General features: G+C 43.5%; 2 protein-coding genes across 2 annotated transcripts; one reads left to right on the plus strand and one right to left on the minus strand.

Moving 5' to 3' along the window:
• Nucleotides 1-2,594: 2,594 nt before the first annotated feature.
• On the minus strand, nt 2,595-7,312 carry LOC119740030. The gene is made up of 2 exons (XM_038215223.1): nt 6,744-7,312; nt 2,595-4,265 (listed from the first exon to the last, which is right to left on the minus strand). The coding sequence occupies exons 1-2, from the start codon at nt 6,773-6,775 to the stop codon at nt 3,374-3,376; spliced, it is 924 nt and encodes a 307-aa protein (XP_038071151.1). The 5' UTR covers nt 6,776-7,312; the 3' UTR covers nt 2,595-3,373.
• A 3,848-nt stretch (nt 7,313-11,160) lies between these two features.
• Nucleotides 11,161-13,947, plus strand: LOC119739608. Its single transcript, XM_038214589.1, has 2 exons — nt 11,161-11,471; nt 12,098-13,947. The coding sequence occupies exons 1-2, from the start codon at nt 11,451-11,453 to the stop codon at nt 13,109-13,111; spliced, it is 1,035 nt and encodes a 344-aa protein (XP_038070517.1). The 5' UTR covers nt 11,161-11,450; the 3' UTR covers nt 13,112-13,947.
• Nucleotides 13,948-15,334: the final 1,387 nt, after the last annotated feature.

Consider the following 15,334-nt stretch of genomic DNA (forward strand, 5'->3'; position numbering starts at 1 on the left):
TGCCCCGGTTCACATAGTTCACACATTTGTGATTTAGGTTACTCAAAATGTGCGTACTCGATGATATCCTATTGTGTCCCCATATCTCCCAAATGATTACATATCAATATAATGTACTTGCAGGCTGAGTACAAGAAACACATTCATGGCTTCTTGAACTTTTTTGAGCATGTTGTATAAATTGACCTGAAAAAGGGGACAGTACCAGTGGTTTATTCATATTCGTGGAAATGTCAAGATTTATCCTTTGATCGAATTATCATCGGTGCACATGTATCACTTTCGAGCCCGTCCCTGGGGTAACACTGTCTAGACGATAATGTTCAAACTCTTTGTGTGTGTGTATACTGCACCATGAAGTCAACTCGCTGTGTGGGGTTCATACCTGGTCGTTCAACTGACTTCGTTCAGTCAGTCTTTCATTCCCTGTAACTTCATTGTTACTTTTGTCCAATTGAACTTTTAAATATCCGGACCAGATTGACTCGGAATACGGGTTCAAAAAATTAACGGCACTTTTCCGGATCAAATGACACTTTTCTGGTTCATTTTCCCCCGAAACATTGGCAGAAAGTGTCATTTTTGACCCGGAAAAGGGTTGAGCAAAACAGTTATTCCTCCATGGTCATATAGCAACCGGTATGCATCAACGTGGTCTGCCGTGATAGGCCTGCAACGATGGGAAAAAAGTGCAAGCCTTGCAAACGTTTCACCCACACTTTTGTTTATTTTTACGGGCGACCTTAAGCTTTCTGCCTCTTTTTTCCAAGTAGCGATCTCTCAACGTCGTTTAGCCCCGTGACTACCGGCACGTCCGCTCTTTTTCTCCCCACCAGGAGGAACCAACTTCCACTCGCACCATTCATGTTCATGTTTATAACAAGTGCAACACTCCCACGTAAAAGTACCAGTTGCATCCAAGCAATGTGTGGTGCAGTGAAGTCACCAATACCGAGAATTGTATGATGAACGTCACTCCACCACCCCGAGGGCAATATGGTATTTCATCACTATTCGAGCACGACATGGTAAGTGGTACCACAACAAAAATGGCGAGACTGGCCTGGTAGCGCAATGGGTCTTCACAAATTTCTCACGAACCATTTTTGTAAGCTGTCCCTTCAAATTGCTCCCACCACCGCCTCTCCATGAGGCTGTCGTTCAAACAGTGAAATTTCGATAAGTCAAACTCTGATATTAACAAAGTATCCATTGCCTTCAGTAGTATAACAATGATACAACCCACTTCACTCAAAACTCTGCTTAAGTAAAATTTTGAAACTGTTCCCTTGAGGTTTGACTGATCACGATTTCACTTCAAACTCAGCCGACAACTCCCACCAAAACAGACACCATCAACTCATGTACTGCATGATTTTCTTTTATATCAAACTCATTTAGAACACACACACAAATCTTATTTTTTAAATTAATTTATATAGAACAATATTTCAGATAATTCCACACAAATTTTGCGGCACAATTAAAATTGATTGCTTCGGGTTGTCTGGTTTATCGTCTGGTTTAAACTTTCCTCGCTACAGGAATGTTTCGTGTTCATTTTGCGATGAAAGTGCAGAATGGTCACCAACAGAAAGTATGACATTGGCATGAGTTCTGGCGAGTTACTGGAAGTAATTTTTTTCAGCCTGCGCCTATATCTGCCATAAACAATTTAGTCGCCGAGTACCGGTAACGTCACACAAAAAACCCTCGTCAGCAGCTAAATTAACCACAAACATTAGTCCATGATAAAACATCAATGTACGATTAAGAGTCAAAGTATTTCCTTATTCAAGTTAAAAACATGGTTTCAGGTAGGAATACATTTTTTCTCTCTCAATAATTTAACACTATTAGCCAAAGTGCTTACAGGAAAAATATGATTACATTATAATAGGATGTTAACTGTTCTCTATGCAGTAGTTTTACTCCAATGAAGAAAGATCAACCGTACATGATAGATTTCTGACAAGGTCACCAATGACAAAACCGAATAATTTTTTTTTTCTCACTTCACATAAAAATAATAGCTTTTGATTGCACTGGCATGAACGCAAATCAGACACCGACTTGCACTGTGGCAAGTTCAAGCGAGGGCAAAAATCGGAGATGAACTTGTCAAAATGTTCACACACAATAAATAAATCACAATGGAACGTGTTAAAGCCCAGGCGTTTTACGCCAGATTTGCTTCACTTGCAAACAAAACACCAGCCCAGCATTGTACTGACAGGTCTCCAGCAATAGCCGTCAGGTTAAATTTATACAGTAATGAACAGCCTTGAGTCAAGACCAAGGGCGGATCCGGGGGGGGGGGGGGGCAAAGGGGGCCATGGCCCCCCCCCCCCCAAAAAAAAACGAAACCATTTTTTTTTTATGTGACACCGCAATAAAGGCAGGCAATGAGTACACCACCATCTTTTCCTCAAAAAAACATTGGTTAAAGTGGTCAGAAATTGCCTCAGATCGCACCACAGAGCATCTAGAATCCAAAAAAAAATTCGGGGCCTTTGAGCGGGCCCCGAACCCCACGCCGTAATTTTTTTGACCCACTTTTTGGGGGGACCAACAGTTTTTTTTGGCCCCCCCCCCAAAAAATTGTGTTCTGGATCCGCCCTTGGTCAAGACTACAGATAGCAAGCAAACAAAATCAAATCGGCAAGTTTTTCTTAAGACTCTGGGTTGTCGTAATACTCACACATTATATATTTACAGTTGGGACTGAATAAATATGTCAGGGTGATCATGGTAACTGCATGATGACGACACTGAGAAGTGAAGATTGAACTAGAATTTCACATGACTTTAGCATGCATCACAGCGAGCCAAAAATAATTCCAAACTCAACAAAACTTAACTAGTGTCAATATTAGGCAGGGGTGTTAGCTGGTTGTATTATGTGCAACTTTAGCTTTACGCAAGAAGCCACGCAAGAAGCCACTGTCACCAGCAATGACCCAAATACTCGTTCGCAAAAAAACATTCTCAACTCAAAACACTGGTGGGAAAATATTTCTTAATCAAAACAATATATTTTCTACAATCAAATCATAAACACATGTATTCCCAAGTTTAAAATCAGAGAAAGTGTTGGAATGTCCCAGCAATAGTGTGCATTTTGTCACGAAATGGCGCAGTCTTTTGCAAAACGCGAAGCTTTAAAATTGCAAAATCTATACGGGTGCAAGCCCGATTGTTTGCTGGCATTCGCCAAAAGTTTCATTTCCAAACGTTTTTCTGTTTCACTAGAATCATTAACAGTCATTGATTGCCGGCTGAATAAATAATCCTTCTTGACTCGTTCAACCTCAGTCACTTTAACAGATGAATAAATTATAAAATTCGAATTTAGAAGCTGCCAAGGAGATTGTCACTCTTCATCAATACAGCTGAGTTCCTCCTGTGAGGCTTCCTGAGTGACGTCCTTGGCGTACGCTACCTCACTCAACCAGTTCACAATCCTTTCTCTCGTCACGCAGTCCATAATCTCCCCGAGGCCCCGTGCCCCCGTCTTCTTGCTGGCCGTGTCTGCCTTGCGTGCCTCGCCCTTGGGTTTCCCATAGATCTCAGGCATGCTCTTCCTGCGTCTCCGCTCGCTTGCTTTGGTCGTCTCCGCCTCCTTGAGTTGCTTCTGGGCGGGAGGATGGGGTTTACGTTCCAGGCAGCAGTCGTCAGTTTTTCTCATCACCCGATTTAGTGAGGTGATCTTCCCCGTGCTTTGTTCCTCAGCTATCGGCTGGTGTTTCTGCGACAAGCTGAAGCGAGTCCTGCCCCGCGGTTGGTCAGTTTGGTGCGGTTTGCTTGCCTTGGTGTGAGGTGGGGACGGGGCGAGGATGCGAGGTTCGTGGTCGGCCTCAGCGGCTGGAGTGTTTGGTATATCCTCCGTGGGGAACGGCGTGACAGGCCTGCTGATGACCCTCCGTGGAGACAGTTTTCTCCTCCGCCAGAGCTTCTCCGTGGAGACGGTCGAGGCATCTCCAGACGACATTGACAGTGAGGAGCGGCCGTTGCTACTGCAGATAGACCGCCGGCCGCTGCTCCATACATCCCCCAGGGACTGATCGCTGTTACTGCGGGGACGGGATCCTAGCGCACCTGCAATAGGCCGAGGAGGCTCGCGTCTCGTCCTATCCTCATGGAGGCCCCGGCGCTGAACCTTCGGCGACGTTAGCCGGCTGTACTCGGCGATTGGTGGAAAGTTAGTCATAGAGCGTTGGTGGCTTTCCTTGCACATCTTGCTTCGAGGACCGCTTGGTTTATGTCTGGCCATGGTAAGAAAGAAGTGATATATAATCGCAATAAGTTTATGAGCTATAACATGTAACAAGGATGTTCCCTTTTCAAGGTATCTTCTTAACGGTTTAACAACCCCACTGATTACTGCTTAATGACTCACAACAAGGTTACACACTACATATCGCACTTGTACATGTACTTGTGTTTCACCTTTGCCCTGCCAATTCTGGTTCATTCTTATACATGAACGACTGTTCCTTGAATGTCATTATATTTTTTGTTCAAATGTAATGTTCAACTTGAGCAATATTACACGAAACGGCCGTCGGTATTATTAAACCAGACCGTTTTATTGGGCAAACAAAGCCGAAGTCCGGGCCGGCGACCCGGATTGCAGTCGTTGAGAGTTCGGAGGGAGCCTATAAAAATATGACAATAAAAACGGATGGTGCGATAAAATGAACCTAAATCCATCTGATTATACATTTTATTATCGGCGATTCCAAAAACCAATAATGCTGTCACTCTTAAACAGGATCTCACTTTATTTTGTGCTTTGTTAACAACAAAATGCGGGACCGCGAATCTCTATCATGCGACCACCCAAGTATCATGTGCAGATTTCAAACTTCTCTTACAAAACACGCAATGCGGTATTCAAAGCAACTGCGCATTTTTAATTGCGCTGGAAGATTTGACAATATTGGTGTCGGAATGAACACAGCAGAGCTAAATCCGTTATTCGTTGTGCACCATAATGCACGAATCCACATTTTGCCAAAATGTGCACGTGTAAGAATGCCAAATCAATCATCACAAACGAAGTTAATAGATTCCTTGGCTGGAAATCAATTCCCGACTTTGCAAAAGCGAGACGTTTTAAGGAATTATCGTATTATTGAAAAGACCAAAAAGGTAAGCACTGCACGATGACATGGATGATGTCAAAAGGGCAAAAATGATGCTATGGCAACGGACCGCTGTGGCCGTATTTCAAGGCGTGAAATTGCCTCAATGTCAGTTTGACGACAGATGGTGGTTTTTCATTGCCATATTTCTACTGAGTCAGGATACATTAATGATCGGATGGGGACCAGCGTTAAGCTTTAATCCACCCCCCCCCCAAAAAAAATGACAACCCGTACTTATTGACACTTTCAATTCTTCGGGTTCCTGACCCGAACTCGCCCGAAGTAGTGCAACGACCTACGAAAAGATGTTTTTAACCATACATTTTGTAGGAATAAGGCAAACAAAACGTAGGTCTACAATTTCAGCGAGCAGATTGGCATACCAATTTAAAATATCAGCCTCGATAATCGCTTAATTGCACCATAACACCAGAGTCTTCACTATTTTTTCTCCAATTCCGTTACTCTCTAAATTAAGAGTGAAATTAGGGACTAGACGTTTTAGGGTGAAAATCACTCGCATTTTTTATTGAAATAGTCTGAAAAAATTACCACCTCGGACGAAGCTCGAGTGAAAACTCGATCTGTACGATTGTAGGAATTTCACTCTAATAAAAGTCTTGTCCCTAGTTTCCGACTGTGGGATTGAATCTTCACTCGAATGGAGTGAATTTTCACTCTTTGGAATTTAGAGAGTAATACTTTTCCCTTTTTGTTTTTATTCTCAGAATATTGACGTCTATCCAGGCACCATGTTTAAAGGTTCTTTTTTCCTCTCTAAATGACTGTTGGATGTCTTTTCAATACATGGACATGTAGGCCGATACGACTGTTGAATGAAAGACAAAATTCACTGCTGAATCAGAATCAGAACATTGACCCGATAATTGCGATTGAACACAAACTTGTTCCCATGTCTCAACAGGTGGTTCGTCGTCTAGACGAATTAGGTCATATACTTGATATCGAGTGACGACAGGACTCCACAGAAATGTGGGCTCATGTGTCCAAGATTATGATTTGGTGAAAGATACGAGACTTAAATTAAACCCCCCGCGCCGAGTAACAAATTATTCATAATGTTACAGATGTTTTGAGTTTATTTCATCCACGTCTTTCATCACTCCATTCCATGTACCATTTGTTTAATTCCATATTTCCATTCAATTTTGGTGAGGGTGCATTTGTAGAGGGTGAATTGTTACGTGAATCGCACTCTATTGATTGATCAAGAACGTGGCAGGCAAAAACTCAACGAGTACTTTTACAGAAGCTATACATTTATAACGGCAAAGTTTCGTAATGAGTACTTAATACGATTTCGTTGACACCCCCCCCCCCCAAATGAGTTCTGTGCGTGTATGACCTCTACACGACCCGTATGCATGTTTGTGTGATTTTCTTCTATTTGCGAAGTTGCGTTTAGTGGAAGGACTCAGAATTTGTATTGTATGCTGTGACGTAAGATTGACAATTTAGAGTGACAAAAATGCTGGTATGGACAATATTGTAGTTGGAAGTACTAAAACTAAAACAAACACCCCCCCCCAATAAAAATCTAAAAACAAAAGATAAAGTGCATTTTATACTCACCCTGAATACTCTTTTTCGCAGAATGGAATCATCTGCTACTTCATCCTTGTGAGTAAATTCCCTTCGATAAGAATCTGATGTTGAATCATCACCAAGGAGAAATTTCCCTGAACAGGACTTCGCACAACTTTCCCCGGCACGCTAGTAATCATACGCTCCGGCTACTGGCACACTATTATGCTCCAATGTCCCCCAAAATGATTGGATAATCTACCCCTTTCAGAATGTCAGGGTCACCCGGTCCTAGCTGATTGGCCAGCGCCGTGGCAACAACCCAATAGAAATCACCCGATTCGGGGCCGTAAACTTAGTTTGACATCGACACAGTTTACGGTCACAGTCGTATTATACATCAACAATGGGGGGAAACGTCAAGCTCTTCTTCTGGTCCGGTGAATTTAACAAGAGGAATTACCATGGGACGGGTTGTTAACAAAGCTTGAACGCCGCTGGCGTGCGAGACTATATCCCCGGGAGGTAGAGGCCATCTCGTTCAAGGATGTGGCTGACGGAAAGTTTTCAGAAAAACAACTTGTTTGCTTTCCCGGCTTTTGTGCTAACAGAGATTGATACCTCTTTCATTCTTTTGTTGGTGTTTCCCCTCTCACAATTCATTTCAATCGCATGTTCGGCTGCAAATTGAGAACATTATCAGTGAGAGTTTTGTTCTCTTGTTTTGTTTAGCGAGCTGGTACAGCGTGAAGCTTCGAAGTTGCGGGTTCAACTGACGGGCACGACCGGGGACAATCAACTGCGAACATGGCGGACGTGCCGATACGCGCGTCCTACTTTCCCTGTTGGGGCCTTGGGTTCAAAAGTTCTTTCTTTTCCGACCAAAGGTTTGGAACATTCTGTCCCCAAGTGTTTGGTCGGTTTGAGAAGGTTCTGTAGACCATCAAGAGTTTCTCTTTAACCAATTATGTAGGGACAATGCATGGGACACCACGCAAATTCAGGATAACCAGTCTGGGAAGAATAACAAAACCGATCTTAGAACTCAGAAAGCCTGACTAATGCCTTTGATGATTAATGTAGCATACACGTGGGGGTGCCTACTGATGGAGTCAACAACCCCACACAAGAATAAAAAGCCTATAAGCTCTAAGTCGCAAGCCAACGCCAAGTTTGTGAAAAGACTTCTGGGCGAGAAACTATTAACCATTCTGCAAACAAAATACATTGTGTAAACCCTCCATTATGTATGTTCTTTAAAAACCTGACAACACCGTAATACACTTATTATTGGTCGTTACATTCTGAATAAAGTGATTAACAATCAATAATCTCCTTTTGCAAAGAAATAACAGTTTTAGAGGTAGGAGGAAAAGCCCAGAGTATGAAGCCCGGGAAGGGAAAGGGTGGACATTTTGTTTGGAGTTAGTAATTCGCTCGCACGAATTAGTAATTCGTGCGAACGAATTACTAATTCGTTCCCACGAATTACTAATTCGTTCCTACGAACTAGTAATTCATGCGAACGAATTGGGAATTCGTGCGAACGAAATAGCAATTCGTGCGAACGAAATAGCAATTCGTGCGAACGAATTAGAATTCGTGCGAACAAACGAGGAATTCGTGCGAACGAATTAGGAATTCGTGCGAACGAATTAGGAAATTCCCCCCAAAAAATTCCACCCTGTCCCTTCTTAGGCTTCATACCAGAGGAATATTCTGAGGAAAACCCACGGAATCAGGTAGGGACTGAAAACCCAATCGACATATTGGCCCAGGCGGGATTCGAGCCCGGGTCACAGCGGTGGAAGTCGAGGAAAGTACCGCTACGCCAACCTGACTCCCCTGTTCACAAAGCCAGCCAACATTATACAAGCCCTACAAGGGTTGCAGACGTTACAAGAAAATAAAGAAACAAGCTCGAAATGATCTCGGAAGCTGCGGGCCAACGACTTTCGTGTTCATGCATAACAGAGTGACGTGTTGTGCCATGTATAGGAAGGAGTAGTGGTTGGAGTACAACAAGCAGGTTTTCAACCCTAGTGACCCCATGATGACTTTTGACAATTTTCCACGACTGCAATAAATTGTTACCTGGTCAGGGGAGACCTGTGACCCTTCAGAGCCATGAACCTGAAGCACGTGTTGTTGCGAGGGCCTAAGGGACAAGGTGATTGATTGCCATAAATGGCATTTTCTGACGTTTGTTACCAACCAACCAACCAACCAACCAACCAACCAACCAACCAACCAACCAACCAACCAACCAACCAACCAATCAACCAACCAACCAATCAACCAACCAACCAACCAACCAACCAACCGAATTTGTTTAACAGCACGGACATTACATCGTTAACAGCACCGGTAAGCAACCAGGATTGAACAACTGAAAGCTTTGCCCAAAGAATGCCCCTCGTAGCACACCTGAACCAGGTCAGGGTTTAAGGGACTTATTTCCCCTCGCCCTACCTCTTGTGACAGAATTGTGAAAACGAAGTTAATGAAGCGCTTTGGTGAACAAAATATGGAAGTAAACACATTTTTGTAATCACCGACACTTTGGCAATACAGAATGCATGCGCAGGTTGGCTATTATATCCGTAGTGTCCAGGGCAAAATAGTTGCAAAGGATAAGGAAAGCAATTCATCATTTTCGTTCTGTTCAATGGTAGGTCATTATTTCAGGGTCAGCCATTAAGCAAGTTTTCCCACAGCTATTGTCATCATCCCTGGATATCTGTAGTTGATGGATAATCAACTCCAGCCATGCGGTCATGCTTGTTTGCAGGAATTTATTTGCATTCGGTCAGACGTATAGACGGTCACGCTCAGACGTTCACGGACGACGATATTCATTCATTCATTCATTATTCTCCACATATCTGACCCGCCGGTTGATAATGAGAGTCAAGAGTGTAGTTAACTCGCGCCGGACTTTCCTTGGAACCTCATGGGCCCTAATTCATCACGGATCGAGCATATGCTTGGCAGAAGATATGGCTTGGGACATTTGCGTGCTAAGCAAAAATCAACTGGGAGCCAGTGACAAGCAAACTACACCACGTGGCATTTTAGCTGGTTTACCTATTTTTGCTACTAAGCCAATATTTGTATGTGCTTGGCAAATTCTGTGAGTTTCGTAGTGCTGAGTCTCACAAAGACCAACGCGTTCCAAAATGATACACTGTTTACACAGCTTCCTCTGTCTGCATAGAAGAGTAATCCATGGTAGGGGCGGATCTAGCTTTCAGATAAAGGGGGTGGGGGTTGTTAATTGAGTGACCTGGCATGCCCTTCTGCTTGGGGGTCTGGGGCATTCCCCCTGGACATTTTTTTAAATTTGAAAATAAATGTACGAACTTTAGCATTCAATTTATTCATTTTTTTGGGCCCCGTTTTACTATAGTATCATAACATTTAGTCAGCGGCTGAAGGGGTTGGGGAGGGGGTTGCATGTTTGTGTGCCTTGAACGCGGTTTGGATTAACAACAGGCAGCCAAAAAGCAAGTACTAGCCAGTAGGACCATCTTTAAAGACTTGGCGACCCGTTCCAGTTCTTTTTTTCTTTTGAGGACCCCGTATGTAGCCTGCAGGAAAGCACACAAACCGAGTAGGCCTTTCATGTGATGAAGCTGTTTTGAAAGGGGTCCGAAACTTTTGCAGCGTTGTAGTCGATTTTGAAGCCAGACCACACGTCAACAAAAATATCGCAAGTCCAGTCAGAAGTAACAAGTTGTAAACTATAACAAAGGAGTGATTAGGCCAAAAAAAAAATAGGTCGGTCTCTGGTCAGCGCGCGCGTCGATTTTAATCATGCGCGTCAATCTTTTTTTTTCCAAAATGTTCCGCGGTAGCTCCAACAGCGCCCTATATTGCCGCACCTCCTCAATTTTTTTTACCAAAGAGCACCAAGGAATGGGAAATTGCACCACGGCAAATGATCGAGAGCACCAAAGCAAATTATGAAGGACACCAATGTACATGAGGACACCAAAAAAGCAAAATAGTACCCCACCTTGTCTGTACAATCCAAGCTTGAAGAAAAAAGAAAAAAAAGCAAAAAAAAAAAAAGCCGCGTCGCCGCGTCAATTCCGGAACTTTGGTCTGACCAGAGACCGATTTTTTTTTTTTTTTTTTGGCCTTATGTCACATTTTTTCTTCATCTTCAAAAAATTCATGCACCACGGGGTTTGCGAAATAGCATGCCCCCTCTCTTCCCAAAAAGACCGTGTACACAAACTTGACTCTCTCCAAATCTCGTCGACCCATCAAAGTGCACACTATAGCTGTCATCGGGGCCTGCATGAATAATGATTGCACCGTTATATTTTCACGCGACACATGCCTTGACGCGACGCACGGCCGGCACGATATGTAAGTCAATAAGATAAGCTGAGGGTTACAGCTATTGATCAAATCGGGCCGTCGCTAGGGTACGATCGATGAGCCTCTCTCTGTCAAAAAGAGGAACGAAATAAAAATTGAGAGAAGCCGAGCAGAGTTCGATTTCTGTGGTACCTCACCGGGCCCCATTGTCTCCCCACCCGGGGTGTTCCTTGTACTCGGCCGGTCGCTAGTCCTTGTAATGTCTCACGCACAATTTCAGAAATACGGTTGATTCCTCCCTAATAGGATTTTGAAAAGAACAAAAATACAGCGAGGAAACTAGCACATATTCTAAGTCTTGATCCTCGTGTCACCATGCAAATTGGCGGTGGCGTGTTTGTGTGAAACAATTGCGTTTCTTTGGACATGGTATTTGCAGCAACCGAGGTAAGACAGCATTATTGTAGTGTAGGCCTAACTGTTTCGTTAGGCGTGTTTGTTCACGTTAGCAATCTGCGTATGCAGTTCTACTAATATAAAAATGAACGTCTTGCTTGATACCTTGTCAACATAAACTGAACATTATTCGAAGTACTGGATATCAACATGATGATTGTTGATCATCAAATAATCTGTGGGGAAAAGTTTAAGGAGCGTAGTTTAAGTTGAAGCATAGTGTTGCAGAATTGAATTTCGACAACAAACTCCATAGACGTTGTTTTGTTTGATCACAGATTATTGGGGGAAATATTTTGATTTAACACCGCTGTTTACACATAATGTGCTGGTGTGAGGTTTATGAGTGAGTCACAGATGAGTTCACTCGTCATTTTTTTTTTAATTAAGGGACGTTTTGGAAAGATACATTTCAATTAAATACGTAAAGGAGTACACCACATGTTAAGACAGTTCAGTTATCTAAATATCAATAAGTGAGTCAAAAGCTCCTTGGTTTTCGCATTCAGTCTGTAATTCACTACAGTCAAATGTTCTCTTATTTTCAGAGACTGAATACTTTCAGATGTTTAAATATAGATCTTCATTTTCTTCGAATGCTTCTTATTTTCTCGTAGATAACCGACAATGATGCCTGCTGTCGTGAGGTATGGTATGGACCCACCACTGACCCCATGAAACACACCCAGCAACCGGAGACCAGCCAGCGCCAGGCGGTGCTAACGCCCCACCCACCCTCGCCATCCTCCCCGCCCATCCAACGCACCGCCATCTACCAACTCACTCCAGCCCCACAGGACCTCATGACGCCTAAGACCAACCTCCCAGTCGCTCTGGAAGCGATGAGCAGCGTCTGGCTGCCGTCAAATCAGGACCCCAGGCAGAAGGACACGGCGTTACCGGTCATCGAGGGCCAACGAGGGCCCATCCGGGCCGGAGACAACCGCCAAAGGCAACCGTACATCGCCATGGTGCCTACTCCAAGGACCGGTGCCAAGAGGAGCCACGGCATCATTAGGAGTTGCTTCTCGGATAGCTTCCTTCATACGAGAGTGGAGCCGCTAGATGACAGCCTGAACACGCCATCCAGACCCTTTAGGGGTCTGGTACCGACGTCCCAGGATCACAGGCGTCCCTCAACACCGATAGTAGAAAGCGCCACAAAAACTGCCATCAGAGCTAGGAGACAGAGGTACTTCAGCTCCACAGATTCACCAAGGACTCGACAGCAAGAGACGGGGAAAGGAACCCCGGTGGGACGGTACGAATCCTCCACGAAGCTTCCCAACAGAACTAAGGGTCAGAGGGCAATCTCGAAAGGTGGACGTTCCCACAAAGAAGCTGAGTTGAGAGACTCGGCGAAGGAGATTGAGGACGGGTCGTTCTGCATCTGGAAGGAGAAGACGCGAAGTTTGAGACGAGCTAGTGAAACGTCCAGCAAGGTAGAAGCTGCGACTCCATCAATGGACACTACCAAGACGGAAAGTAAGGAAGAGAGGAAGACGAACACAAGGAAACAAGAGGAATTTGTCATCAAGCACCTGAATTACTGCAGCTCTAGGAAGACTAACCAAGTCGTCAAATGGTTGAGGGAGGTTAACTTACAGGACAGTTTTGAAATAATCGAGTAATAAGATCTGAAAAGATGCCAAGATCAAGCCTTTAAGTTTGCCCTTATGAAAACTCTATACCCACAGTTGGCCTTCTTGTGCGATTCTTCATTATTGTGTGCTTTGACTGATATGTGATGTACTGCATGCTTACTGTACGACACTTTAACAAATTCAACACATTAGGTCGAAAAAAAACATCGGTCAGAAGAATTTTCCGCTAAAATTAATTGCAGACTCAACAACTGTTGTACTTAGGCCCTATTCTATTTTGTAAATATATTATGTCAGATATATTTTATGCTGATGATCGATTACTAATAAAATCATAACAATGGGATACGTAAAGATTTGAACCAATTGTTTTGATGAAAAATTGGAATATGTGACATTCTTTGACAGTGATGCAAGCACAATAGTTCTATGGGCACGTTTGGTTAATGTGTAACCGAACCTGAAACGAACCAAACAAAAAGATACGATATGATCGAAATCAAGCTAGAAAATGATTTATGCGTTCATAGAGCAACCCCCTCGAGCGTTAATGTGCTACAATTACAAGGTGATTATCTCGTCGATCTCCATGGAACCTGTTTGCTCTTTGGCACCCCGTGTCAAGCAGTCCACATTTACACCAGCACATAAACTTGGAGTGTTTTCAAACTTTTACAGGGATCAATTTAGCGAGGAGCGCGCAGTGGGGTACGTTTTATAGCGATAGACATACACTTTTGATATCTAACTTATCGGGGAGGAATTTTAGGGACCTCCCCTACCATATCGGCACCCAACTGTCCAAACACGATCCTGTAGTAGTAAAGCGGTACATATAAAAAGAAGAAGAAATGTTGGCCTGATATGGGTCGACCAAACAAGAACACACATTATTAAGCTGAAGTGTCTTACATAATTTACACTTTGTGTTTGAACAAGTGGAAGGATTTGAGTAATTTTATTAGCCTTGAACATTGGACGGCATTTTAGGGGTTTCCCCCTGCTGAAACAATACCGAAACATTGTACATTCTGTTTTCTCCTTCGATACCTTAAAATTGTTAACACTTATTACAAGGTCTTCTAATTTTTCCAAGTGTTGTCTCAAGTTGGAAAATAGCAAGTTAATTGTGGAGTGTAAGTTCCACTATAATGCTTGCTTAGTCGAGCTGGACCCGAACCTCAGAGTAAAGGACATCATACTCGCTGACTCCATAGTCAGGAAATCAGTCGCTAAGTCAGTCCATGCAAAGAGCAATAGTCTGCAGGCCCTTTGATCCAGCAAAAACCAAGCAGTGCGAGTGTATACAGCGAGAATGGCCAGGAGGAGTTTCAAGACAAGACGATTAAAAAGTAATATGTATTACAACAGGGTCATTATTTTGCGAGAAGTGATTCTGCTTTTTCAAATACACGTGTAATTTCGTACACGTGTGCTCTCCAACAGAAATTGAATAGCGGGGGCGGGCCCTGTGCAGTTGGGAGGGGGAGGCAGGAATATGGGGGGAAATCGAACTAATCATACGTCTGATTGGAGCCGTAGCAAGGTAAATGAACCTCAAGCTTCTCACAATGCTGGATGGGAACAGATATCGATCAAGTATCAATACTGCGGTCAGTGGAATTAGCAACGATAATCACCCGGCTTCATTTGCATGTAACGGCGGACAGTAATGTGCAAAGATATACTCTCAACACATGTACATCCGCTCAACGGGAGTCAATTAAATCGCCCTCAGTCCGGACGGATGCGTGGAATCTGTCTGATCGTAGTTCCAAAAGGCTTCGTCCGATTAAGCTAAACTTTGCATATGTAGTAAACATGAATGTCTCTACTTGTATACTAGATTTTAAAGCAATCAGTCATTATGGGTTGTTTGTACCCCTCCCCCCCCCAAAAAAAACACTTTAATGTTAGGGTTTAACCAATCGCTGGTACTCTGTACATCCACAGTCCATCGTTTACATTCAAGAATCGCTGGGTACCATGGGAGAGGTCACATGATACTTTTCCGTAGCTGTAGTGATAGCAGACCATTCTGTGTGGTTTGTAAGGATGAAAAATGTCACGTTTTTCCACAACCGGTCCAAATGTTACCAACAATAGAAAACTTCCCCGTTACGGTTTTCCGACGACGGCACCTCTATAAATTACAAGAATGCCGCAGGATGCAGGCGTATGCACTTGTATCTCTTGAAGTGTGCATACTGAAGCAGAGTCACTAGTTAAACAGTAAAACATAAGCTAAAA

This window comes from Patiria miniata, unplaced genomic scaffold (genome assembly GCF_015706575.1).
Source record: "Patiria miniata isolate m_02_andy unplaced genomic scaffold, ASM1570657v1 HiC_scaffold_4, whole genome shotgun sequence".
NCBI lineage: Eukaryota > Metazoa > Echinodermata > Asteroidea > Valvatida > Asterinidae > Patiria > Patiria miniata.